This window comes from Protopterus annectens, chromosome 5.part1 (genome assembly GCF_019279795.1).
Source record: "Protopterus annectens isolate FY-2018-M chromosome 5.part1, PAN1.0, whole genome shotgun sequence".
Lineage (NCBI taxonomy): Eukaryota > Metazoa > Chordata > Ceratodontiformes > Protopteridae > Protopterus > Protopterus annectens.
Window position 1 is genome coordinate 566,836,938 of NC_056736.1, and position 26,347 is coordinate 566,863,284.

The window sequence follows — 26,347 nt, forward strand, 5'->3', positions numbered from 1 at the left end:
TTAAAAAAAAGAAAAGCAAGAGCTAGTCTTGCATAGGCCATTCACATCTCTCTTAAGCTAGCTGCCATCTGAATAAATCGGGGTGTGCATTTATAGAAATCAGCTGTTGATTATGAGCACATGAAGCCTGCTTCCCAGTTATTCAGACAGCAGCTGGGTAAAATAATGTTCCAGTCATCCTTGTTTTTACTGATGTCCAAGTGTTCTCTGTATGCTTGCTGGTGTGACAAAATAGCTAACATGTGTTAAGCAGACAGATTTGCCTTTCTTTTAATGTATCGGGTTATCTGTTTTAACAGACCATGTCTGCTCTAAATCCCTGGACAGCTGGCACATTCATAAGAGCTTTAAAAACAAAATATCTAGTAGTAGCTCCAAGCATATTTTTATATTGATGTGTTTCATTTATTTACTGCTGTGGTAGTTCATATCAGTCTCAACTTTTTTCCTAAAGTACTTGTTTCTAGTTGGTTTGTCTTAAGTTCATGTTAGACTTTGACATCAATTAGATCACAAGGTAAAATCTTGTCAGATGGTGGTAGAAGAATGCTGTGGTTTACTGAGACAAAACTTCAAAGCAGAGAGTATGTACTGATAAAATTAATTAAAGCTTGGGGCAAGACACTCTGATTTTGTGCGGAATTTTATATTACAGACTAATTGAAGACAATCTGTGTCATTTGTGTATTGTGGAGAAGGTGGACTTGGAAATCTGAGTAAAGTGTTTTGTGATGGAGGTTAGGGAAAAGTAAACTTGACTCCAAACTTCTAGTAAGGCCCATTTTGTGAGGTATAGGTCAGCAGCAGGTTGCAAATGCATGTGTTTTTGCCACAGGTAAATAGCGGGTGTTGGTTAAATTAGGAGATTGTGTGAGTGCGCTATGCTCAACAGAACTGAACACCTCTTTTTCAGTGCACCATCCAGTTAAGTATGACATGCTGGTAGAACTGGGGATGGTGGGTAGGGGAAGTTAAATGAACTGAGAGCACGACTGCATAGCGCATGATACTAAGTTTAGGAAGTTTTTACTTACAAGTGGTGGAAGGTGCTACTGTCCTTTTAAGGCATCATTTAAGGGTAAGGTTTTAAAAAACATTCACCCTAACAGTTTGTGTAAGAACTACACACATTCCTTCCTTTAGTCTGTAGTTGTAGTGCTTTCTTGATACAGTAGTTTTGTACAAGCTGGTAATTTAACTTTCTTCCTTACTGTATCCATTTTTACACTGGCATCTAAAAACTACATACTTAGAAAAGCATGTTTATGTTACAACCAGTTGTTTATTTCATGAAGAAATTAATTATTGGGTCGATCTTATTTAGCCGTTTTTCATGCATTTCGTGATGTTATATGGCATGTAAACACTAAGGAACAAAAACAGATTCAGCCTGGACTACAGATGCACTTAGTTGTTGATGCCAGAACATAAAACATGTTTACAGCTTTGTCTTCATGCAGACTGCTTCACTGGATGCGAGTATAACTGTATCTCTGTCTCTCCCGTTGAGACTGGAGAGTTCCAGGAAATGGCAACAAGGATACCAGTGACAGGACACATCTAAGACTACCATTCTACTGTTAGGAATTTCATTATAGGTTCATAGGTTTATACTAGGCTAATAACCACAAGGGTCGTTACAAGCCTAGCTGTACAACCGAACCCAGTTTTGTCCCAGAGTTCCATGGACACCTTTATGGTGTGGTGTGTGAGTAAAGTGGTAGCTAAGGGTTATTTGAGGGGGTATGTTAGTTGGGGATTAATTTACACCCAACCTTTGCGAGTCAGAGACATGGTGGGCCAGAACGGGGATGAATTTGCAATTTCCTATCCAATGATCAAGGTATTTTTTTGAATAGGGTCAGTGCTGAACTCTGTTTCACACCGATGGGAGCTTATTCCATAGTGTAGGTATCCTTTGAGAGAGAGATCAGGCCTTCCAGCAGGTTCTTTTTATCGCAGACAAAGTCCAGGTCCTTGGATCTAGTGTTTCTTGTGCTGTTTATCGTGTGAATGTACAAGAGATCCATCAGAGCTGGATCTGAAGATGCCTTGTATGCTAAGCATATCACCTCTCAGTAACTTGTAGGTGACTGAGTACAGAGAAGAGGACCTTAAGGCAATCTGTGTAGGGCAAGGATATTCATACCCTAGATTCTTCTGTTGAGGAACCGTTTGATGGCATTCCAGCTGTTGCACGTGCCTGGTCAGTTACATGCCAAAGGGGGCATTTTACTCTATGCTGGGTCTGATAAGGGCTGATTAGAGTGGTACTATTACTTCCTTGGACCTGGATGCCATATCCTATCTTACAAGTTTGGTGACCTAAAATTATTTTGTTACCGTCTTGGCTATGTGTTGGTCAAATGTCAGATTGTCTATATATGTTCCCAGATCCTGAACTATCAGATCAATTCTTAGGGGAGGGGGGTTATCAATGTAATTAGCTAAGGTGGATCATTTCCTAAAGGTCACTAAAATGCATTATTTTTTGCACTGAGTTTTAATCCATGGTTTTTGCACTAGTCATCGCAACTATCCTGTTGTAGGATGTTGCTGTTGTGGGGGTAATCTGATAGCTCCAATTCACATTCATCTACAAACTTAGTGAGTCAGAGGCCTTTGAAAGTAATCTAGACTTTTGAGACGTAGATGCCAAACAGGAGCGGCCCCAGAACAGAGCTCTGGGGTACGCTGCTGGTGACTGGTCTCTTGGTGGAGGCGGTCTCCCCAGTCTTGATGTTTTGGGTCTCATCTTTGAGCCAGCTGACAATCCAGCAAGTTATGTAAGGATTTATACCTAGTTCTGAGGTATGCCAACAATACCTGAGTGGGGGGGGGGGGTATTGTATTGAACACCTTGGCTGGGTCAAGGTAGGCAGTATGCACCATTTTGCCCTCATCCATGGCCATGGTGGCCCTCTTGAAGAGGTCTACCAGGTTAGGTAGACAAGACCTTCTCTTAAAGCCAGATGTTGGGTCAAGTGTTTGTAGGTTACCAGTGTCCTTGATCATTTCCATGATAATTCCTTCCATGGCTTTGCATGTTAGGCTTGTCAGACTGCTACATCTGTAGTTCCTGGGTGTCAGTTGTTCGTCCACCCTTATAAAGAGGGATGACCGTTGTGCCATTCATTGGGCCCATAACTTGTTTTGGCAGTATAGTTGGGTGCCTCAAGTGGTCCTAGTATGTCATGTTGTAGGCTTTTTAGGAGGCAGCAAAGGATATTGTCAGGGCTCTTATTGAAGCAGTGGTTTTGGCCTTAGTAACTCCAGAACCTGCTCCCTGTTGCTAGTTGAGGCAAGGGTGTATGCTAGAGGGGATTTCACTGGAGGTAATGGGGGGGGTGAAGTTGCAACTACATTTTATCAGCCATTAGATTTGCTCTGTCACCCTGGTTGTGAAGGTTGCATCATTTACTTCCAGTTCTGAGTATTACTTTTAAGGTTCCTTACATAGTTGAGGAAGACCTTGTGGATTTTCCTCAGCCTGCTAGACCATCCTGACCTTGTAATTGGCCTTCTTGGACTTAGACCTCTTGGTTTTTTGTTTAGTTAAATCAGAGTGCTCTTGTCTCTGAGAGTTGCTCTTTCTGATTTTGGTTGCAACTTCTTTTTTGTATATAGCCTGTTTAAATATGAGTGGTGTACATTGTCCCCCTCAGAACACTGAATTTGTTAATTCCGTGTCTGCAGTCACTGAAACATGTTTTGTGACCTGGCCCTATGGTGCATAGGGATAAAGCCCCAACAGTGCACCAGATGACCTGTGTTCGACTAGCAGCATGGGTACTGGAGGAACTTGGTAAAGGTGGATCCTGGAACAGGTCATTAGTGTGACATCTGCAGGAATGCATGCATATTGCCACAACATGAAGAGCTTAGTGTGCCCAAGTTGCATGCAGTAGGTAGCTTGATCGCTAGTTTGCTCGTGCACCTTTTGAGGCAGTTACAGCAAAGTTCACAATGCTGTATTGGTGGGTGGGAGATAGAATAGCCCACCACTCGGAACGCCTTCTTGGAGGTTGTCTAGTTTTTTAAGGTGTCATAGTTCTGTTGTATCTTAAAGGAGATTTCACTCAACAAAATTCTGCTGTGAGAAGTAATTGTTGTGCTGCAAGTGAGTGATCCCTCAAAGCAGATGTTTGGAATTATGACATCATTGTTGCCATTATGGCTTCATAGTTTTAATGTGCGAGATAGATATTTAATGGGCATTCATCACATTTCATGTTACGTTGCAAGAAAGCAGTAGTTGTTTAACATGATATTGTATATGGCTATTTAATACTAATTGTTTGAACCCAAGAAGCGCCAGGACTTTACGAACACTCGTAACTTATTTTATTAATATTGAACGCATTTTGTACTGTTTTGTACTGTTTTAAAGGAAACCCGTATGTTTGTTTAGTCGCAAGGGGCACTAGGACCATAAGCACACACCTAGCATGCTAATTAGCTAATATTCTTCACTTTTCCTATTGTTAAAAGATAACTGGAATTATGAATTAGTAAAGCTACCTGTCTTGTCGCAAAGCGTTACTTGCACCTTACCTACACACTTAGCTTGTAATTCAACAGATATTATCACAATTCCTGTAGTTCTACTAAGGGAACTGGTATAGGAATACTTACTGCTTATTTGTCTAGTCACAGGGGCAATAAACCCTTACGAACACAATTAGCTAACTATTAGCCTAATACTTTTTGCATTTCTAGTAGTTTAACAGGAAAACTGGAAATAAGGCTGTTAAATGGCTAATTTGTGCAGTCACAAAAGGCACTAGCACCTTTAGAACACACCTAGCTTACTAGGAAGTCATACTCCTCACATTTCTTGTTGTGTTTAACACTGAATTAGAATACAAGATTATTTAAAGCCTAATTGTATTTTTGTAAGGAGCACCTATACCCCAAGATCTCATTAGTGCATCTTTCTACTGTGTTGGACTATTCTAAGATACAGAGGGATAATTGCTTGCAATACTGTACAATATTGTGTATGTCCTTAGTATTCCTAAAGTAGTGCTTTACTGGTTTTGTGAATGTCTATGCTGTACTGCTATTAACTGCTGTTTTTCTGCTTTTCTGTATACAACCTAAATGGCTGCTGTGTTCCTGTCTAATTATGTAAATAAGACACCAATACAGTGGATGTTGGTGCTGGTTAACCTGTATTTGCCTACCCGTAATTGTTACTCTCAACCCTCAGTGTTTTTACCTCTCTCTCTTTCCTGAAGCATTGCTCTGAACTAATCCCCTCCTCTGTTTTCATAGCCCTAGAGGACCTTCCCCTGCGGTATTGTTCTGGCCACAGTAACAGCAACAGTGGGTTGTGGATTTTAGCTGTTACCCTGACCCTCTGACCATTGGTCTAAGAACCAACAAATAACCTTAAAAATTACCTCGGAAGTATGTGTCCCTGTAAATGACTACTATATGATGAACTATTGTTATGGTTAATGTTAGAGTGAATAATACAAGACAATTAGTGTTTTCCTGCTAGTTGCCAAAAAAGCAGATGCCAGCAGCCCCTAATCCTTCTCTTTAGCTACCCTCATCCTACGTAATGTTTCTGTGCTATTTTACCAACCCTAACTTATCTCCTCCTCTGAACTGTATGTCCAAACCCTCTCTCACTAGTATTTCTGCCCAGTCTTTCTGACTGGTCTCTTACTCACTGCCTTGTATTTTAACTATCTTAATTTTCCTTTGACCTGCTACTTGCTGCTAGTATATCCTCTCTCTTCCTCCATTCTCTCACTGCCTAGTCTATCTCAGCCTTTCAACTCTGACTTTCCTTACGCATAGCTGCCTGTGCAAATTGTGCCCAGCGTGGTCTTCTAAACGTCTCTGCTCTTATTTGTATGCTAGCTATTCTCTCAGCAAACCTACATACTTACTTTCAAACCTGCCCTCTACTCTTCTGATTGTTTCCAGGCAGACCTGCCTTCTACCTCCCTTTGGCTCTTCCTGCTCCGTTCGCCCTGCGGGCTCACTCCGCTCCACTAACCTGCCCCCAATTCCCACCCGCACCCAGTGCTCCTACACTTCTCCTCTAACCACTCCCACTCATCACAAACAATCATTTACCACCCATTCATAGGGCCCACCCTAATACTTAAACTCTCTCCAGTACCTCACTACAAGTTATTTATTAAGCCACTACTTCTTTTCTGATCAAACAGTACTCAGTCACCCTATAATGGCTCCACATACTTTTAACACACCTCCAAAATCAAATCCTATTTTCTGCCTCATAACCCCACTTATTCTCGATCTTCTCACAGCCTATGAATACCAACACCTCCCTGCCACTCACTTCCCTAGATATGCTACTATTACTACTAATTCTGCACATAATGTTAACCTACTACTACTACCTCACCTCTCATCTAACTCCTCTGATGCAAAACCTCAACATCCCATTTGTGCTTCATATATTAACCCCAGGACTAAAAACTATCACAAACTCTTGTTAAAACTCCAGAAACTTGCTATTCGACTACTACCTAACCTCATAGTGGATGGTGACATCCACCCTAACTCAGGCCCAACCCCACTTGTTAGTATAAACCCCACAAATAACAGCCTTACTAGCCGCCGCCTTCTTTCTGCTTTTCCCGGATAGGGGTCGCCACAGCGGATCACTTGTCCGCTCATGATTGGCACCCAACCTTCCACAGAAGGCACACCCATGCACGCACTCACATCTAGTACCAATTTTAGTGTGTCCAAATACACCTACAGTATGTCTTTGGAATGTGGGAGGAAACTGGAGCACTTGGGTGAAACCCACGCGACCACAGGGAGGAGATGCAGACTCCGCACAGAAGGCACCCCAGCTGAGGATCGAACCGGAGAAACAGCCTTACTAGCCTACGGAACTCAAATAATGCCACCAACTCACTCTTAGTGCATCATCTAAACATTAGAAGTGTAAACAATAATATTCACTATTTACATGCCTTCCTGGATGTCCACTCCCCCTGATGTTTTATGCCTTTCTGAAACCTGGCTCAGACGTACTACCACTGATAATGAAGTTATACCCCTAGGTTACAATATAGAACGGCTTGATCGCATCTCTAAAAAAGTAGGGGGTTAGCCATCTTGTATAAATCCACTCGAAGTATCCAAAACTAGTAATCCAAATACCCAGGTCACTAACAGTGCAGAATTACTCATCACAAAGGTCCAAATCAACAAACACAAATCTATAAACATTGTTTGTATCTATATTTCCCCAGGTGACAACACACATACCTTGGAGATTATCCTCCAATGGCGTCTACTAACTGCCCCCAGGAAACTACTATTCTCGGAGACGTTGATATCGACTGGTATACTTGCTCTGCAGACTTACCCTCCACCCATATAAATTTGCATGGCTTCTTTCAGATAATCTCATCACCTACCAGAATCAATAAGCCCAACAATAAGGAAAGTATCCCTTGACTGGATATTAATAAACAATCTACCCCAGCTATACCAAGCAGGCACCCTAACTGAAGACTTTAGTGATCACTCCCTCACCTATATAATCAGAAAAAGAAATTACATCCCTCATCAATCTACCTTCAAAACCATTAGAAATACTACAAACTTTATTCAGACTAATTTCCAGAATGAACTTAACTCATGTAACTGGTCCAACTTAACACTACTTCCTCTAGATGAAGCAGTCTCATACTTTAACTCTACATGTCTTGCTATCCTGGACAACCATGCTCCCAAACGTACTGTTAGAACCAATAACAAAGTTGCACTATGGCTGTCCAATGATACAAGACAAAAGATTATTAGCAGAAACAAAGTGTGGACCTCCTGGAGAACCACTAAATGCCCAAAAGTCCACCTCTTATATAAACATTTAAGGAATGATACTAAGAAGGCTATTATACAAGATAAAAAGAGATTCTACTGCAGTCCACAACAAAAACACCAAAACCAGCCACAAAAATTCTGGTCCGGCATTAATAAACTACTCCACCCAGGTCAATCAACTACCTCTATCCCCCTAACTACCCTCCAACAACCTCCTAAAATTGTTGCCAATACCTTTAATACTTTCTTTACTGAAACAGTGCAATCCCTAGCCAACAAACTATCTCACAATACCCCAACTGCCACCAATCCCACACCTGATAATAAAATCCCCTTCAACCTTGATCCAATACCAACATCTTTTATTAAGTCCCTACTGAAGAAACTGAAACCCACCACCCTCTCAGCAGACCTTCTACCTACTGAATATCTCCAAAAAGCTGCTAAGGAAATAGCATACCCCATTTCAATCTTAATAGAACAATTCTCGAAGCTTATATCCCCTCCATCTGGAAAATCCCCCACATTATTCCTCTACACAAAGGGGGAAATTCCACTGAATTTTCAAATTACAGGCCTATAGCCATTCTATCTCCCTAGGCTAAAATAATGGAAAAATGTATCCATAAGCAACTTTTTGTCTATCTGAATCAAAACTCTCTCCTAGCCCACTCCCAGCACGGATTTTAGACCCTGCCATAGTACAACCTCAGTCCTTCTCTCGTACAATAAATCAAAACCGTAATAATAAGCTCTCCTCTGCCCTCTTCCTAGACCTTATCCAATGCATTCGATAAACCACCAGCTACTCTTAGATGCACTAAAGTCACTCCCCATAGATAACCTAGCAATTAACTGGTTTCATTCTTACCTAAGTGACAGACAACAAAGCTGTACTATGGAAGGAGAATCTATCATCCCTTTTACCATCACCCTTGGAGTCCCACAAGGATATATACTGGGTCCCCTCGTATTCTCCTTATTCATTAATGACCTGCATAAAGTCATCCCAAGTGCAACTTGTATTCAGTACGCAGATGACTCCACCTTAATCTGCTCTGCCACCTCCCCCTCAGATCTACAAGCTTTATCACAAATCCCTTTCAACCAAGTAGAGAACTGGCTGTCGGGTCGCAGACTACTACTACTAAACCCAAACAAAACCAAACTCTTACTCTTCTCCCCCACTCGCAAGATCCCCTCACCACCTCTCACAGTAGCCTCTAACAATGGCACCATAATTTCCCCAGAACCTAGTACTAACCTACTGGCAGTAATCAACAGTAACCTTAAGTTCAATGCTCACATACACAAAACTATTAAAACAGTTAAGAAAAAATTAGGCTCTTTATACAGGATTGAGCATTTCCTAACCCCATCTACTAGAACTGTTATTGCCCATACAAATTTGCTATCAACCCTTCTTTATGCCTACAATAATATTGCAAGATTTGCCACAGGGTCAGCTTATAGAACCCATCACTGTGTTAACCTTCAATCATTAGACTGGCTAGAATGACCCAACCAACTGCAATATAACCAACAAATAGTTCATAAAATTCTCTACCAACCAGACAGTACACATATTATCACCCCCTATAGTAACCTAAAGACCCTTCGCTCTACCAACAAACACTGTTAAAACCAACAATTCAGCTGGTGCATCATTATTTTCCAACTCTGCTGGAAAAAACTGGAACCTTTCTTCCTGCGGAACTGACCAATGACCCCTCCTTATCCCAATTCAAAAAATCTCTTAAATACCTAAAAATGCATTGGCTTTGTCCCTGTACAAACCCTGACTAACCACCACACACACAGAATCTATAAATGTGAACCTCATCGCAAGATTGTATCTTTGATCCTCTGTTTAGAATTTTCTAAATCTCTCTCCTACTGAAAGATTTAAAATTAAGATACCATGTATGTTGCCACCTTTTGTTGCACTTTCCTCCTTTAAAAAAAAAAATCACTATTTCTTTCTCAGATACTAATAGCCTATCCTGTGTGTATGTGAGTTGAAATTGTACCTGTCTGTATATATTGTTAAAAAAAATTCAATTTTGTGATAATTCACTGTACTAATTTCACTGTATTTACACTAGTAATGTACACTTGGAGGTTTTCCCACTTTCCTTCTTTTTTTTAAAAAAAAAAAGTATTTCTTTCTCCAACACTAACTTTCAATCTATCCTGTGTGTATGTGAGTAGAAATTGTACCTGTCTGTATTTATTGTTAAAAAATTTCAGTTTTGTGATTCACTGTAATAATTTCACTGTGATTACACTAGTAATGTACTCTTGGAGCTTTTCTCCCCGGGCCTCCGCTGAAAATAGACCTGTATCCAGTTGGACTTTCCCGGTTAACAAATGTAAATAAAATAAATATTTGCTGAGATGCCTTAGAGCATTTTGTTAGACTTCATATAAACCTATTTTAAGCAGTATGTATAATGTTTCCAAATATGCTAGTGTTGCTGTTTTAGGAGGCTTAGTGCTGAAACTGCTTTTTGCTTTGTAGGTTCTTCAGCCTTTTCAGCAACGATTTATGAATGTGATAAACCAAGAAAACTTCCAGCAGATCTGCCAGCAGGAGGAAGTAAAGCAGGAGATCATTGCCACTCTGGAAGCACTGTGTGGCATTGCTGAAGCCACACAAATAGACAATGTAGCAATTCTTTTTAATTTCCTCATGGATTTTCTCAATAATTGCATTGGACTGATGGAAATCTATAAAAATACGCCAGAGACTGTTAACCTAATCATTGAAGTATTTGTGGAAGTTGCACATAAACAAATATGCTACCTTGGTGAGGTATGTTAATTTAAACACTATATTGTGTCATTTTACCATTTTTCTTTATCTTCATTTGGGATGTTGATTCACCAGTTATTTGGTTTCCCTTACCTTTTTTCAGAATTGTGGTGTGAATTCCTGTTTTCAAAGCACTTAAGCATATAAGTGTAGATTGTGAAAACTGTTTAGTTTAGAGCATCATTTATATTCTGGAGAGAAGAATACAAAAATCTGAATAGCAAGGGAGAACGGAGTGCCAGGAATATCTTCATACTGAACTTTGTAACTACTGAAAGGAGGCAGCTTAATTATACTGCCTGTTTCTTAAAGTAGCCTTGGATGCTGGAGGAAGTGCATGTCTCACTAGGTGTACTGCATTCATTTGTGTTCCTTTGTAAGTGTACAAAGCTAGTGTACTTTTGCTGTCTTGGACACAGTCAGGCTTGATAGTTTTGCCTCTCTTGCATCATAGGATGACTGTTTTCAAATGTTCAAAAGCGGCAACACAGTGGACCAGTAGTAGACTCTGTGCCTCACAGTTTCATAGTGTGTGGCTCAGTCTCTGGAGTTTCTATATCCTCATTTCTCCATGTTTTCTACAAGGTACCCAAGGAGGGTTGGAACAGTATGGGTTGTGCTGGCCTTATCTGGAGGTTGAAATTGTTTGTCCTGGTGAAGAGAAGAAATTGCTAAAACAGTAGGTGGTATTACATACTGGGTGGGTTGAAACCTGTGGTGGTGGAGTTTCAGTAAAAAGGAGCAATGCGAGAGAGTGCATTGTGGTGGGGCAGATATGGCTACATTACAAAGAATGTGTTAGTGAAACAGGAGGAGAAGTTAAGGAGCTTTGGAGGTGGAGAAGAGGAGTAGTAGTTGGGGAAAGTGAGACTGTCGGGGGGTGGTGAGAGGATTTAATGGTACTGGCCAAGCAGAAAGTCATTATTTATGAAATGTTAAAAGCTACATTATTATAAACTTTACTTTTCTTTATCCCAAAGTTCTTTTTTTCTTCTACAAATGTTTTCCTACACTGCCACTTACTCCTTTGGCATTTCACTGTTCTGCTTTCTGTTTGTATACCATGTTTGGACTGAATGGAATTTTGTAATATTTTCTTCCCTGAATGTCACATCATGCAAGTTGCAACCTATTGCATTTAGGATATTTGCTGCATGAAAAGCTTACCTAGCAAGGTATTTATAACCTTGCCATTTCTCTCTGGCAAAAAATGTGTTGATTTCTGGAATTGTAAGCTTAATGTGAAGAGAAGCCAGCTATGCTGCTATAACTGAATAAGCAGCTGAACATGATGACACTTCTGAGAGTGAGTGGAAGAAGCCATTTCTATCGCATTTGCAACGCATTTAATCCCTCTGCAACCAAAACAAAAAAGTGCTCATGATGGTCTGTTAAAAGTGGTGACCATTTTGTGTTTTGAGGCTGTATGTGTCCTTACATTCTTCTTGGTGTGACCATTTTGCCTGCTTGTCTGATGTACAAAGTGTTCAGCTAAGCAGATGTTGGGGATAATACTTGGGTCTGCCTTCTAGTGGTGTGGCGATACAGTTACACTATAAAACTCATACTGCTAAAGATTTGCTTAGCATAAGTAAATAGTAATGTATTTTTCTGTGTTTAAGAATTTAAAAAGTATACTGTGATTGTCGTGTAGAACCAGGTGCACTAGATACTTGACTGCAATAATATCCCTGCAATTTGGTGAAGTAGACTTTTAAGCTCTGCAAGTTTACATTTCACACTTGTAGCTCGTTTAGTTTGGCTTGCGTCCTTTCCTTCCACATGTTGCCCTCACAAGCAGTACAGTTAACAAATTCAGCTATTACTAATACAGGTCTTCATTGTTGTATTTACATGTTACATAATTATATTATTTTTCAGTGTTTTCAGATTCACTGATGTCTTATTCATTTTGCGACTTCTGCATAATCCATTTGTCAAATCAAACTTTACTAGAGATATCAGCAAGACGCTTTGCTTCCTTTCTTCGTGTGCTCCTTTGAGATGTTCTCTACTTACTCTACCATTCAATTTCTTATAGCAAATTGTTTTTGAATTTGTTTAATATCCTTAATATTTTCTCTAAAGTCGTCTCCTTATTTTGAATTCTCTTGTCGTTTTGTGGGGTCCTGGGTAGAGGCTGCGGTGATCCCTCAGTTTGTGACCCTCAAGCTGTTATGTGGGGATCTCTGCAGCCCACTGAAATGGAAGGATTGGCCCCTCATTTGGCAAAAATGCAATTCAGAGGAGTTGGTCACTAATCAAAAATTGACAAAAGTACTGTATTCAGAAATTCTTAGAGCAGGCGCACCAAAAATGCATCATTTTCTTTTATCATGTATTTTTCCTTATCTGTGCTGTCGTGTAAATAATGACATAGCTGTTTCCTTGTTTTGTATTTGATATTCCCCTTTTTCATCACACATCTTGCTGCTGTTTTGTCATAACATCTGTCATACTTCAAGGTTTTTTGGCTAAGGACAAGTCCATACAGAAAGTTTATTTTAACTCTTCATTCTTTACTTCCATTGAAACGAAAAACCCGTTGAGCTTCTGGGAATTTAAATACCTTTTACTGTGTACTGTCATTTACCGCTGCCTTTCTGTCTCATGGTGAGCCATAAATTTGTTGTCATGGGAATTCAGAGCTTTTTTTTTTTTTTTTTTTTAACTGTCTAGTTTGAGAGAGTACATGAGCTTTAAATGTCGTGGCATGAAACCTTGTGCTGGTGAGAGAATGTAAAAGTGAATTAGAGTCCCTACAATCAAGTTTATGGTTTTACTTTTGTAGCTGAAAAAGCAACGCTTACTACTGGGTGTTTAAAAAATGAAAAAAAAAAAAGATGCCGACACTGTCTGTAAATTCTGAAAGTAAATAAAGTCTGAGTACTGCCTTTCTAAGTAGATGGATGGAAAACCCTGGGTGAGAGGCTTAAGGTGTTGTACTCTTGGGATAAAAAAATACTTTGTGAGAAAGTATTAACCTAGCCAAAAAACAAAATCAGTCAAAATGTCGGCAGTATCAGGTATTTTTTTTTTTGGTTATAACAAAATAGAAATTATTTGTAACTACTTACAGTGCTGCAGAAAAGTGTTGCATAACACATCAAGGTACCATAAATATATATTTCAGTTCCTGAAAGTATTCATTTAAAAAAAAAAAAAAGAATTGAAAAGGGTTGGTATCTCATTTAAGGCCCTCTATACTGGGTAACCATTGAGATTTCCCCTACACTTCTCAGCTCTTTGTCTCTTGGTATTACCTGCCTTACCGGGAGACTGTGTAATCCTTGTGTAGTAGTTTGATCCCTGAATGCTTTCTGCTGTTTAGACATTTTAGAGTCTTCAGTCCAGCTTTCAGTATCTAAAAAGTTTTGCCTTCCTTGATGTTCCTGGGACCTTCTGATTACAGCACAAGATTCTTAAAGGCATTGTTCTTGTTGGCTAGGTAAGGATCATGACATCACGTTTTGCTGTATATGGTAGCTTTTCATTATGGCATTACAGAACATAAAATGGAAGTTAGAGGACCGTCTTACTTTGCTTAGAATAGTAGCATTTGAGGTTACCTTGCAAAGACCTCCGTACAGGAGTCCCCTGCTAGTGCATTGAAAGTAGACAGGAGCAGGAAGGCAGAAATGGTCACACTGCCACTCCCCATGGCACCCTTGCAGTCTTCATTTGCTGTCAGTTCCTTCTGGACATGAAAAGTCGAGGTCCCAGCTATTTGAGAGGCCTGGGGGTTCATGCACCCTCCAAGAGCTGCCTTTGGAGGATACACCCTGGAGCATTCGCATCTCCTCCCCTTCATTCAAGGGACAAATCACATACTTATGGCCATCCTGCAAATGCCAAGGAGGTCTCTACATTCTCCATCAGGGGTTGGGTGACTACACTGGAATCTTAGTGCTCTTATCCCAGTCCTTCCCCCATCTGTAGCAGTGCACAGTGACTGAAACGGTTGAGGGGTGCCCTATGATTCCATCTGCATTTGCAGAACTTGGAGGACAGGTCATCAGTTGTTTGTCTGGTGGACATTTTCAAGAAAGTGATGGAAGGCAGCATTAGGGAGTATGACCTGACCCTACCCCGTCACCGCCCGTGATGAGCACCTCTCTGCTGGAGCTTCATCACAAGAACAAGAATAATTTTCTGATGGTTGACATGCTTCATAGTTTAAAAAAATAATTTGGCATTATAACCTGCCACAGCTGTCAGGGTTAGAGAAGTGGTGTTTGGAATTTAGTGCAAAAAGTGTATTACTATGTACTGTAGTGATGACTTGCATGTTCTTAGTATTGTAGTTACCAATAAGCTGAATCCTGCTGTACGATAGTGGAATGCTGAATTGCATTGCCAAGGACAATGGACTCAGAGTCATGTCATTATTCCAATTTACAGGGCACTGAAAAGGCCACATCTGGAATATCATGTGTATTTCTGATAGCTTAATCTCAAGACGCATGTTTGAGTGCAGCACAGTTACCAAGGTTGTAAGTGTAATGGAATTGTACTGTGCAAGCAATGCGTATTTGGAGAAAGGAAAAAAATATGACCCACATCAGTCAGGGTACAGGTTAATACCGAATATTCTAAAACGCAGCAACTGGAAACCACTGCAAACCCTAAACCTAGACCAGGCCATGAACTACTTTAACAATGTACTTATCAATGTTCTGGACAGAGTAGCACCCATTAGAAAAATTAGAGCCAAGGCACCACGGCTAACCAAGGAAACTAGAGCCCTACTAAAAACTAGAGACAAGGCTTGGAAGACCTAGAAGAGGGACAGTGCTAGCTTAACCAAACAAATTTGCCTACAACTCTGAAATCAGGCCAAAAGTCAAACCAAACTCTATAAACAAAATTACTTTCTTAACATGCAAAACAGATACTCGAAATATCCCCAAAAGTTTTGGCATGCCGTAAATACCCTTCTAAAACCAGGCAAAATATTCACTCCCTCCCCTAACTCCTCCAAGGACAATAAGGACATTGCCTTCCAATTTAATCACCATTTCACAGAATCCATCTTAACACTATCTTCCCATCTATCCAAAAACAACCCCAATTTCAACCCTGCTAAATGCCCTGACAACATCCTGCCCTTCACACACTCACCCATTCCCACCTCCACAGTTAAAAAAAAAAAAAAAAACTCCTCCTAAAACTAAAACCCACCACCCTTGCCACGGACAACCTACCAGCTGACTTCCTAAAAATAGTTGCTGAATACTTATCCTACCCTATCTCCATCCTTATCAACTGCTCCATACAAGAATCATATGTCCCACAACTTTGGAAAATATCCCACATCACTCTTCACAAAGGTGGAAACTCGTATGATTGCTCAAACTAAAGCCCCAGTGCCATTCTGTCACCGTTATCTAAAATACTTGAGAGATGTATACATTCTCAAGTAATGAAATTCCTAAACTCGCATAATCTACTTTGACCAACTCAGCACTGGTTCCGGCAACATCATAGTATGACAATTGCTCTGCTCTCCTTCACTGATTTAGTCAACCAACGCAGAAATAATAACTTTGTATCTGCAATATTTTTAGACCTCTCCAAGCCATTTGACATGGTCTCACATTCCTTGCTACTTGACTCCCTAGCCTCCTTTTTTTTCACCCCTGCCTCTATAACCTAGTTTAAAAGTTAGCTGTCAGATAGGCAGCAGTCAGTCCACTGGCAAAGCACATTATCCCCCTTACTCCCAACTACTGTAGGCGTACCACAAGGCTCAATATTAGGCCCACTTCTTTTCTCCATGTTTACCAATAACCTCCATACCACCACACAGCATGCTTCACTCATACAGTATGCTGACGACTCTACTCTTATCTGTTCTGCTGCAACCATTGCAACCTTACAACAACTCACCCACAAATCCTTTAGCTCTATGGAAAGCTGGATCACACAAATCCAGCTTATCCTAAACCCTAAAAAAAAAAAAAAAAAAAAACAAATTACTACTTTTCACCCCCAATAAAACTATGTCCACCCTTCTATCCTTCACTGTCTCTGCTAATAATGGCACTATATATCTCTCCCTCTGATCATACCAAACTCATAGCTGTTGAAGTTGACAAAAATCTACTCTCTGATGTCCATATTTCTCAAACGATCCAAAAAGTGCAAAATTAAAGGGAACACTATACAGACACAAAAAATCCCTCTCTTGACCAGCATGATTTATCGTAGCCCAAACTCACCTTTTGTCCACTCTAACGTACGGTTCACCAATTCTTACCCACCTTAGAAAACTTGACCTGGCTAAACTCGAATCCTGTTATAATAAAAATGCTAAGTTTGCCAGTAACTCCACCTTTAGAACCCACCACTGTCCGGCACTGCAGGAACTACAATGGCTAGAATTTCCCCAACTCCTAAGCTACAACCATCTAGTCATTGCATATAATGTAACAAAACATCCTGAAAAAATTCCAGCACTAGGCCAACTTCTTACCCTTTATAATACAAATCGTCCTCTCCACTCTCTGGACAAATCCCTCTTCAGTATCTCGAGGGCAAATAATTCTGCTGGAAAAGCCCTGTTCTCCCACACCATAGCTAAAACCTGAAACAATCTTCCCTCTGCCTCCTCTACAACGCTCTTTAAAAACTCACTAAAAATACACCTACAGAATAACTGGTTGTGCCCTTGAATCACATAAGTCCTTCAATTTCTGCCTGTCTTACTATATACTCCCACTGTAACTCATATTACAGTCTTGGACACACACTGCTGATGAAATGTTGATGTAATGTAGTATTAAACATTTATTGTTTTTGCTTCTGTTTCAATTTAACAATGTTTTTCATTGTACGTTTGTTTTTTTTATTTGCATTTGTATCACTGATGTGCACTGTATCTTACTACTGTGTTTTTACTTTTACTTAATGTTGGAGCTTTTCTCCCTGGGCCTCTGCTGAAAATGGAACCATGTCCAGTGGGGACTATCCCTGTTAACAAATGTAAAATTAAAAAAGAAAGAAATTAATTAATGGTGTAGAAATAATGAGGAATGGGTATGTAAGGTATAGTTTGCATCTCAATGCAGGATTTTTTGTGGCAGACATCAAGAAGTGTTGTTTGTAGAGGGGGTAGTGGGACCAGAGAAATATTTTGCCAGTGGAGTTAAACTGTAGATTTGTGGAGTAGTCCATTGGCCAGTTAGTAGAAGGAATAAGAAATGAGGAGAGTAGTTGCATAAGTCTTGTACCACCTGAGCCTGGAATTTGGACGTTGGACCTCTTTTATTGCAGTCCCACACTTTGGAGGGTTTTGACCTGCTGTTGCCGCCACACAGCTTACCCCTAAGTCTGTCCTCTGTTCTTGTTGAACCACTTCTAGATGATTAACTGCTCGAACCAGAATCAGCAGTTGGCCAGGCTAGTACTAAGTTTGAGAGATGAGTTGACACTAGTGCTGTTGGTTTTTGAATCTTAACAGGGTGGCCCTACAACCTACTTCTTGGTATCCCCTCTTGAGCCACGAGGTATGGTTCCCTATGACTGTATGCCTTCCCAAGTCAGAGCCATTCACCTTAGGTCTTGATGGTTTCCTACCCTGGCTTCTATCTGCAATCCTTGTCTTCAGCTCAGGTGCCTTGCCTTACTAACTTATCCATCAACCCTTCTGCCAAAAAGATGCAAGTTTCTCCATCATAACAAGAAAGCAGTAAGAGGAGAAAATGAATAATCATTTGCTTTCTTTGGACAATGGCTTTGTTTTGATTAAGGTTGTATTCTTCAGTAATCCTCAAGGTTATATTATCAGCTGTCTCAGACTTGTGCTAAGGTCACATATGATGAGCATGCTGGAGGTGGAGTCCTAGAATAAGAGTAGTTCAACCTCTTTTAATTCCTCAGTGGTGGGACAGGTGGAAAAAGTTCTTAATCTCATTGGTTGTCAGTCATCTTGCACTGTTTCTGTCAGTAGATTATTGATTTTCAGCTTATCAAAATGGGTTTCAGATTGGTATACCGGTTGCAAGTAAGAAAAGCAACTATTCACAATGTTTTTCTTGGGCAACAATGCCCTTGCATCTCTTACCAGCCTTGAAACAAATGAATAATGGTAAAAGGAGCAGAGCCTTTGAATCTGACAGTCTCTAACCATGAATTTGCACATAGGTGGTAGTAGTCTGTTATTTTGGCATCTGGAATTTAGTCTTTGTTGCAGTTTAACATCTGGTACTTTGACTGAGCAAGTCCTCCTTGGGATCCTGTCTGTTTAGCCCGCACTTAGGAGGGGTTTAAGGTAAAACATTCTAGTTTTATACCATCTTACCTGCTCCTGTTTGGATGGGTGCTTCCAGCAAATAACTCGCCTTCTGCAGTTAAAGCAAGTAGATGTTATTTGCAATGTAAAACATTCACACTCTTTTGGACAACAATTATAACAAAAATGATATAGTAAAGCACTGCTGCTACTGCTACAAACAGCAGCGTTGATGAGTCTTTCCTAAGGGAGATTAGAAGTCCAGGTGGCTCTTTGAGAGTGGGAGTTTCAAATTATTTTGGAAAACAAGTTCTGTTGAAGTCTGATGTATTCTTTGCATTAGCTTTCTGTCAGGACTCTGTTCAAGCTGCTTTCAGAGCTCCCAGAGTATCAAAGAAATGTCTTATGACCCTCCACCACCTGGGAAATTGTAGACCCATCATTTTAACTAGTCTTGTATGCAAGATCATGGAAAGAATAATCATGGGCCTGATAAATAATGCCATAGGAAACCTCCAAACACCTGAACCAGCCCAGTTCGGGTATATCAAGGGCAAGTCATGCCTGCTCAATTTGGTGGATAACTTTGAGAAAGTCGCTAAGGCCATGGAGGAGGGTAAAACAGTGCATACTGCCTACCTTGACCTGGCTAAGCCATTTCACACAATTCCCCATTCTGGTATTAGATAAACTCACAAAACTGAGCATAGGTCCCTGACATCACTAGATGGATAACCAAATGGCTTATGGTCAGGGCACAAGTTGTTGAAGTGGGAGAATTCAGATCCAGCAAGAGGCCATTTACTAGTGATGTGCTACAGGGCTGAGTGCTGGGACCTCTCCTGTTTGGAATATACTACTTTGAAGTCAAGGCTGATATAGAAGGCCTTTGGCTGACTAGGTTTGCTGCTGACTGCAAGTTGTGGGTAACCATTGAATCCCCCAACGATGTAGATATCCTTTAGAAGAGTCAGACTCAGACAAATGATTGGTGCCAGAGCCATGGCCTAAAACTAAATGCAACAAAGTCCATAATCATACTCTTTCAGAAGTCTAATCCTGCAGATTGCAACATTAGTAGCACACCCCTAAGAGTGGGCACAGAAGTGAGCACACCCCTAAGGGTGGGCACAGAGGTGAGAGATCTAGGCACACAGATAGTAGGCTGAACTTTGACTGCCATTTGCCCACAGTGGTGAGGAAGTCCTTGTATGTGGCACAGCTTACAAGTAAAGGCATGGTATCCATATCCAAGAAAGCTAAAGTCCCACTGTACTTGGCCTGTGTCAGACTAATAGAGTATAGTGCGGTTTTTGGCATGTAGTTAACCAGGCACTTGCAAGAGTTGGAGTGGCCTCAGAGGTTCCTTACAAAAAAGTATAAAGTGTAAACAAGATGTTCTATGCAGATAGACTAAAAGCCCTATCCCTTTACTGTGTCTCCTACCGATGTTTAAGGGGTGATTTGTGCCTAACTTACAAGACCAACTCAAATCCAGCCCTGGTGGAACTGTTGCACATTTGCAAGACAAATTGCACGAGGGCTGCCCGATCGAGGGATATAAACCTGGTCTGTGACATGAGCAAATCATGCTGGAGAGAGAGACCTGTGTCTCAGAGATTACCCCTTCTGTGGATCTATTCATGTAAAGCAGAGCCCTTCCCTGATCTTGTTCAAACGTAGTTTGGATCAATGGATGGGGAAACTGTACATTCACTCCTGGGGTGGCACCTATACCTCTTCTGGACAGGGGCAGTCTGGAAAATACTTAAAGGCATAGACACCAGTCTAAGCCATCCTCTAGCCCTTAGGGATCAAAAATTTGTTAAAATTCGGGTAATAATGGCTAGACTTGTAAGGACTATTCAGCCGTTAGCCTAGTAATCACCAGTAAACATATGAATCACAACTCAACAGAAGTTAAGATGTCCCTTTCAATCCACCATTGTGTCCCAACCCTTGATGATGATGATGTCAGTGAACAATTCTTAATTAATATCAGTGTAATCCTAACCAACACTGCAAAGAAATACAAGATTATTCTTCTGAAAGTTTCAGTACTAAAGTTAGATTCCTAAAATACAGACAAGTTTGAGTGTAAAAGTATACAGAAATTAAATTGATATTCTAAATCAAAACATATATATATATATATATATATATAAAATAATGTGTCTTTGAGTTGCCACAACAATACTTCAGTATTTTTTCTAGATTCCTAAAATATTAGCATGTTCTGGTCACTCTGATAGCACAAGAATAAATGGTTTGGGGTCTTTCTGTTTCTGGCCGCTTTAGAGTCTGTTCTGGGTTAGGTGTTTGGTGACCTGGCCTTCAGCTGTCTTTCTTGCAGAGTTTTTTTTATTAAACTTGGTTATCTGTTGGGTGTTCTAAGCAAGCTCTTGGAATATTTCCTGGCTGCTTCCAGAAACTGCATGCGGCAGTCATTTTTCACCAGGTGGAAACATGCAGTGTGTTTTGTTGATCATAGCCTTTTTGTCCAGAGGGGCTGTTTACCTTTATTTAAGGCCTGGGAAGAAGTGCGTCACAGTATTAAATAAAAAACCATTACAGATTTTTCTAGACATGAGACTCGTGCCTGTATATTTAGACTTGTGTAATAAAAACAAGCGATTTAGTGCAGTGTACCTGATTGAAGAGCATCAAAATTATAACCCTATAAGCACAATTATAGAGTATCAATATCCGTTAACAGTAACTGTGATTATAATATATGAAAATAAGTAAGTTCACTTATAGTAAGCGAATTCAATTTACCATCAGTATCATAGGTTCATAGGTTCATAGGTTTATACTAGGCTATCTGCCCTAAGGCATTTATAAGCCTAGCCCAAATTTTTGTGGCTTACGCCACCCCTTATATGAAAAAAATACTGTGCCCATTAGTTTGTTGTGCCTCTGTCCAGCAGTGACACAGATATGATTCCCGGGGTAAACCTACGATCTCCCATCCACAGGTCTAGATTTCTCTTGAACAGTCAGCGAGGTGCTCTGCCTCACATGGACTGGGATTTTATTCCACAGCATAGGAGTCTCTGAGTGATAAATCTATCCCTCCAGCACGTCCTATTTATAGCCGTGCTAAGGTTTAAGTCGCTTGCTCTAGTGGTTTTGGTGGATTTGGATTTTTTGAGGTGGAGCATGTCCATTAATTCCGGGTTGGACATGGCCTTGTATGTCAGGCACATGTCACCTCTGAGCAGACGGTATGCGACTGAATAGAGCTGGAGTTTCTTCAATCTGGCAGCATATGACAGATTTTGGAGTCCCTTTATCCTTTTGGTGAGGAACTTTTGGGGTCTCTCCAATTGCTGCAGATGTCGGGTGAGATACATCCCGAATGGGGCATTGTACTCGATCATTGGTCTGATAAGTGAAGAGTACAGTGGAACAATGACCTCACTAGATCTGGATGTGAATCCCTTCATGATCAGGTGGGCAATGTAGAAGGTCTTTCTAACCACTTTAGCAATGTGAGTGTCAAAAGAAAGGCCACTGTCAACCTGGGTCCCCAGATCCCTGATAACCTCTTCTGTGCTTAGTGGATTGCCACCTATATGGTAGCTTGGGGTTACCTTGTTTTTCCCGAAGGGTATGGCTATACATCTTTTGGCGTTTAACTTCAGGCCATGGCTCTGGCACCAGCTATCTGTTTCCGTGAGTCCCTTCTGAAGGATATCCATGTCCGATGCACTTTCCACTATGGCGCCCAGTTTGCAGTCGCCTGCAAACTTTGTCAGCCAAAGTCCTCCCATGTTGGCCTGTACTTCTGAGAAGTAGATGCCAAACAATAGGGGCCAAGGACCGAGCCCTGTGGGACACCACTTGTGACCGGCTTGGAGTCTGACACAGCGCCAGCAACTCTAACCCTGTGGGTTCTGTCCTTAAGCCAGTTTGCAACCCATCTTGTGACATATGGGTTTACATTTAAGCTGGTAAGTTTTTCTACAATACCCGAGTGGGGTATTGTGTCGAAAGCCTTTGCAAGGTCAATGTAGGCTGTATGGACTGCCTTTCCTCATCAATGGCCTTGGTGACTGTTTCAAGAAGTCGACCAAGTTCAAAAGGCATGATCTTCCCTTGACAAAGCCAAACTGGGTCGGGTCCAATGTCTGCAAGTCCCCTATATCTTTGTTTATGAGCTCCATTATGATCCTCTCCATAGCTTTGCAGACTAGACTTGTTAAGCTTATGGGGCGGTAATTACCAGGGTCCGTGAGGCGCCGCCTTTGAGGAGTGACACCACAGTTGTTGCACGCCACTCCTTGGGCACGTATCCTGTGGTAAGGCTGAGATTAAACAGCTGCCTTATGTGCGGGTTTAATTCCTCATTTAGCTCGTGTAGCACACAGCCGGGGACACCATCCGGTCCCATTGATGCTGTGTTTTTAGCTTTAGAGAGAGCAGCTTTCACCTGCGCATTTGAGATGTTCGGGAGGCTACACTCGGCTGGGATAGTTATCTCTCCTTTAGGGGGGGAGAGGGGGGTGAAGTTTGCACTGAACCTGTCTGCCAGTATGTTGGCAATGTCTGTGGGTTCAGTGATATTTGTATCATTTTGGACTAATTCTGAGCATATCTGGGAGTTTCCACCCAGGTTCCTAACATAGCTGAAAAAGGCCTTATGATTTTCCTTTGAATCCATGGCAATTTTTCTCTCAAAATTGGCCTTAGTTGATTTTATGAGTGCTCGTATTTTTTTTACTAATAATGATCAGGGGTGACTTCCCTTTTATGGATTTTGTTCTATCATGTAATAGCTTTCTCCTCTTATTGTAAAGTTTATTAATGGCTGGGGTCCACCAGACTGGATGTTTGCCCTTTGTGGAAAGAGTCTTGGTTTTATTTGGGATTGCCTGATCCATGCAGTCCTGGAGGTGTTCATAGAAGGCATTTGTAAGGGCTTCCGCAGCTTGGGTTGTGGTTTCCTCTGGCTCAGGGGCCTTGAAGGATACCACACCAGTCTTGAGTAGTGTGAAGTTTGCTTTAGAGAAGTTCTTCACTATGGTCTTTTTGTTTGGGGTGGGGCGGGATGTGGATTTCCAGTGAGATTAGTTTATGATCAGATCTCACCAATGAGGGATATACTTCGGTGTGGAGCATTTTGTCCCCATGTTTGTGACAATGAGATCTAGTATATTTTCTCCTCTTGTGGGAACAGTGACTAGCTGTTCCATGGCATTTGAATTTATGAACTCCAGGAACCGTTGGGCTAGAAAGTTAGGGCTTGAGTAATGTTCCCAGTCTATATTCGGTAGTTGAAGTCACCCAATATGATGGTGTTTGGAGATACATTTATACCCTCCAGTGTCTTCAGGAAGGCTGTGTGGGGTTCCTGAGTTTGAGAGGGTGGCCTGTAGCATGCTACAATTTGTAGAGCAGTTTTGCCTATGGTTAGTTGCACCTGGATGGTTTCCAAGCTTTGCGTTGCCACCAACCTGGAGGTGTGGGTATCCTTTATGAATATGGATACACCCCTCCTTTTGTGGTGTGGTCCAGGTTTTGGGGCCGAACGCATGATATGAGGTAAAACCTAATAGTGCCGGGTGCTCTCAGGAGCCTTGAACCAGGTTTCAGTTACAGCACAGACATCGATGTTCTCCATACTGAGAAGGGCCTCGAAAAGTGCGTGCATTTTGAGATTTAGACTTCTGGCATTGAGCAGCATTACCCTCAGTTTCTTCCCATTTTGTTTTCTAGGGTGGTAGGTTTAGAATTTGAGCCTTGCCTAAAAAGGCACTATGGGGTGGCAAGAGCCTTAGCCAATATCCGGAATCCCAGGGGTGACAGGTGCAAGCCGTCCCTTGCGAAGCAGCGTGGCTTGTCAAGCATGTCATCCCAGGCAGACAGACACTGGATCCCCTTTGAATGACACCAGACATTAAGCCAATTGTTAAAGCTGATCATCTTGTCTCTATATTGTGGCATCATTCTTGGTGAAGGAAGGATACTGCTCAGGGTTAGGGTCATACCTGCCTGGGCTACATAATCAGAGAGCTCCTCTATGTCTCTTTTCATGTAGTCCAGGGAGGTACGTCTCAGGTCGTTCACACCAGCATGGACAATGACTGTGTCATATTTGTACTTGTTTACAGTAACTGATTGTAATATATGTATGTTACATATGTGTGTGTGTGTGTGTGTATATATATATATATATATATATATATATATATTTTTTTTTCTATCAACACTTCTGTATTCTTCCCCAATTCTCACCAACCTTAAAAAGATGGATGTAATTAAACTTGAAACATGCTACAATAAAATAGCAACCTTAAAAAGACAGCTTTAATTAAATTTGAAACCTGCTACAGTAAAATAGCTAAAAATGCAACTGACTGCACCCATTATACCCACCACTGTCACTCCTTTCTTCTCCTGGGTAGAACTCCCACAACTTCTAGCCTATATCCAGTTAACCTTAGCACACAAACTAGTATATCAACCTGAAAAAAAAACCTGCCCTTCTAAATATTCTCCAGCCCATACCACAAATCAAAGTCTTCACTCAACAAATATGTTTCTATTACATGTGTTCAAATCCACTAATATAGCAGGGAACTCACCGTTTTCCCATTATGTAGCAACAAGGTAGAACTCATTACCTTACAGCATCAGAACCAACACAAATGCCAACCAATTTTCAAAAAGATTTTTAAAAATTGTCTTAATGACACCTGGCTTTTTTCCTGTACTACTCCTGGCTAACTAGTTTTAATAGCTTCTGGTCATATTTTTTTCTTATAGGTTCATAGGTAGGTACAAGGCTATCTGCCCGAAAGCATTTATAAGCCTAGCCGGAATGTGTTGGCTTTCGCCACCCCTTTAGATTAGTTCCCTGTGCATCTGTCCAGCAGAGCCATTTAAGTGATCCCTGGGGTAAACTTAGTTTCCCATCCACTCATCAAGGTCCCTCTTGAAGAGGGTTAGTGAGGAGCTCTGCCTAATGTAGATTGGAATCTTGTTCCAGAGCATGGGAAGTTTGTGGGACAGGAATCTATCCCTCCTGCATGTCCTATTTATTGTTGTGGTGAGGTTTAGATCCCTGGAGCATGTGGCTCGAGGGGATATGGTTTTCTTTAGGTGGAGCATGTCCATCAATTCTGGGTTGGACATGGCCTTGTATGTCAGGCAGAAATGACCTCCGAGTAGGCGGTATGCAACCGAGTACAGCTGGAGTTTCTTCAGTCGAGCAGCATAGGGCATCTGCTTGAGGCCAGTGATCCTCTTGGTGAGGAACTTCTGTGGTCTTTCCAGTTGTTGCAGGTGTCTTGTAAGGTACATCCCGAATGGGGCATTGTACTCTATGATGGGTCTGAGTGATGTGTAGAGGGGCCCAATGACCTCTTCCGATCTGGATGCAAACCCTTTTGTGATTAGGTGGGCCATATAGAAGGATTTTCTAACCACTTTGGCAATGTGATTATCAAAGGAGAGGTTGCCATCTA

General features: G+C 41.1%; 1 protein-coding gene across 1 annotated transcript in view; it reads left to right on the forward strand.

Moving 5' to 3' along the window:
• Nucleotides 1-26,347, forward strand: part of XPO4 (exportin 4) — a 1,500,264-nt gene that overhangs the window by 1,257,718 nt on the left and 216,199 nt on the right. Inside the window, exon 23 of the mRNA XM_044073186.1 lies at nt 10,349-10,642. Within this exon, the coding sequence (XP_043929121.1) occupies nt 10,349-10,642 (294 nt within the window). The remainder of the gene's footprint in view (nt 1-10,348; nt 10,643-26,347) is intronic.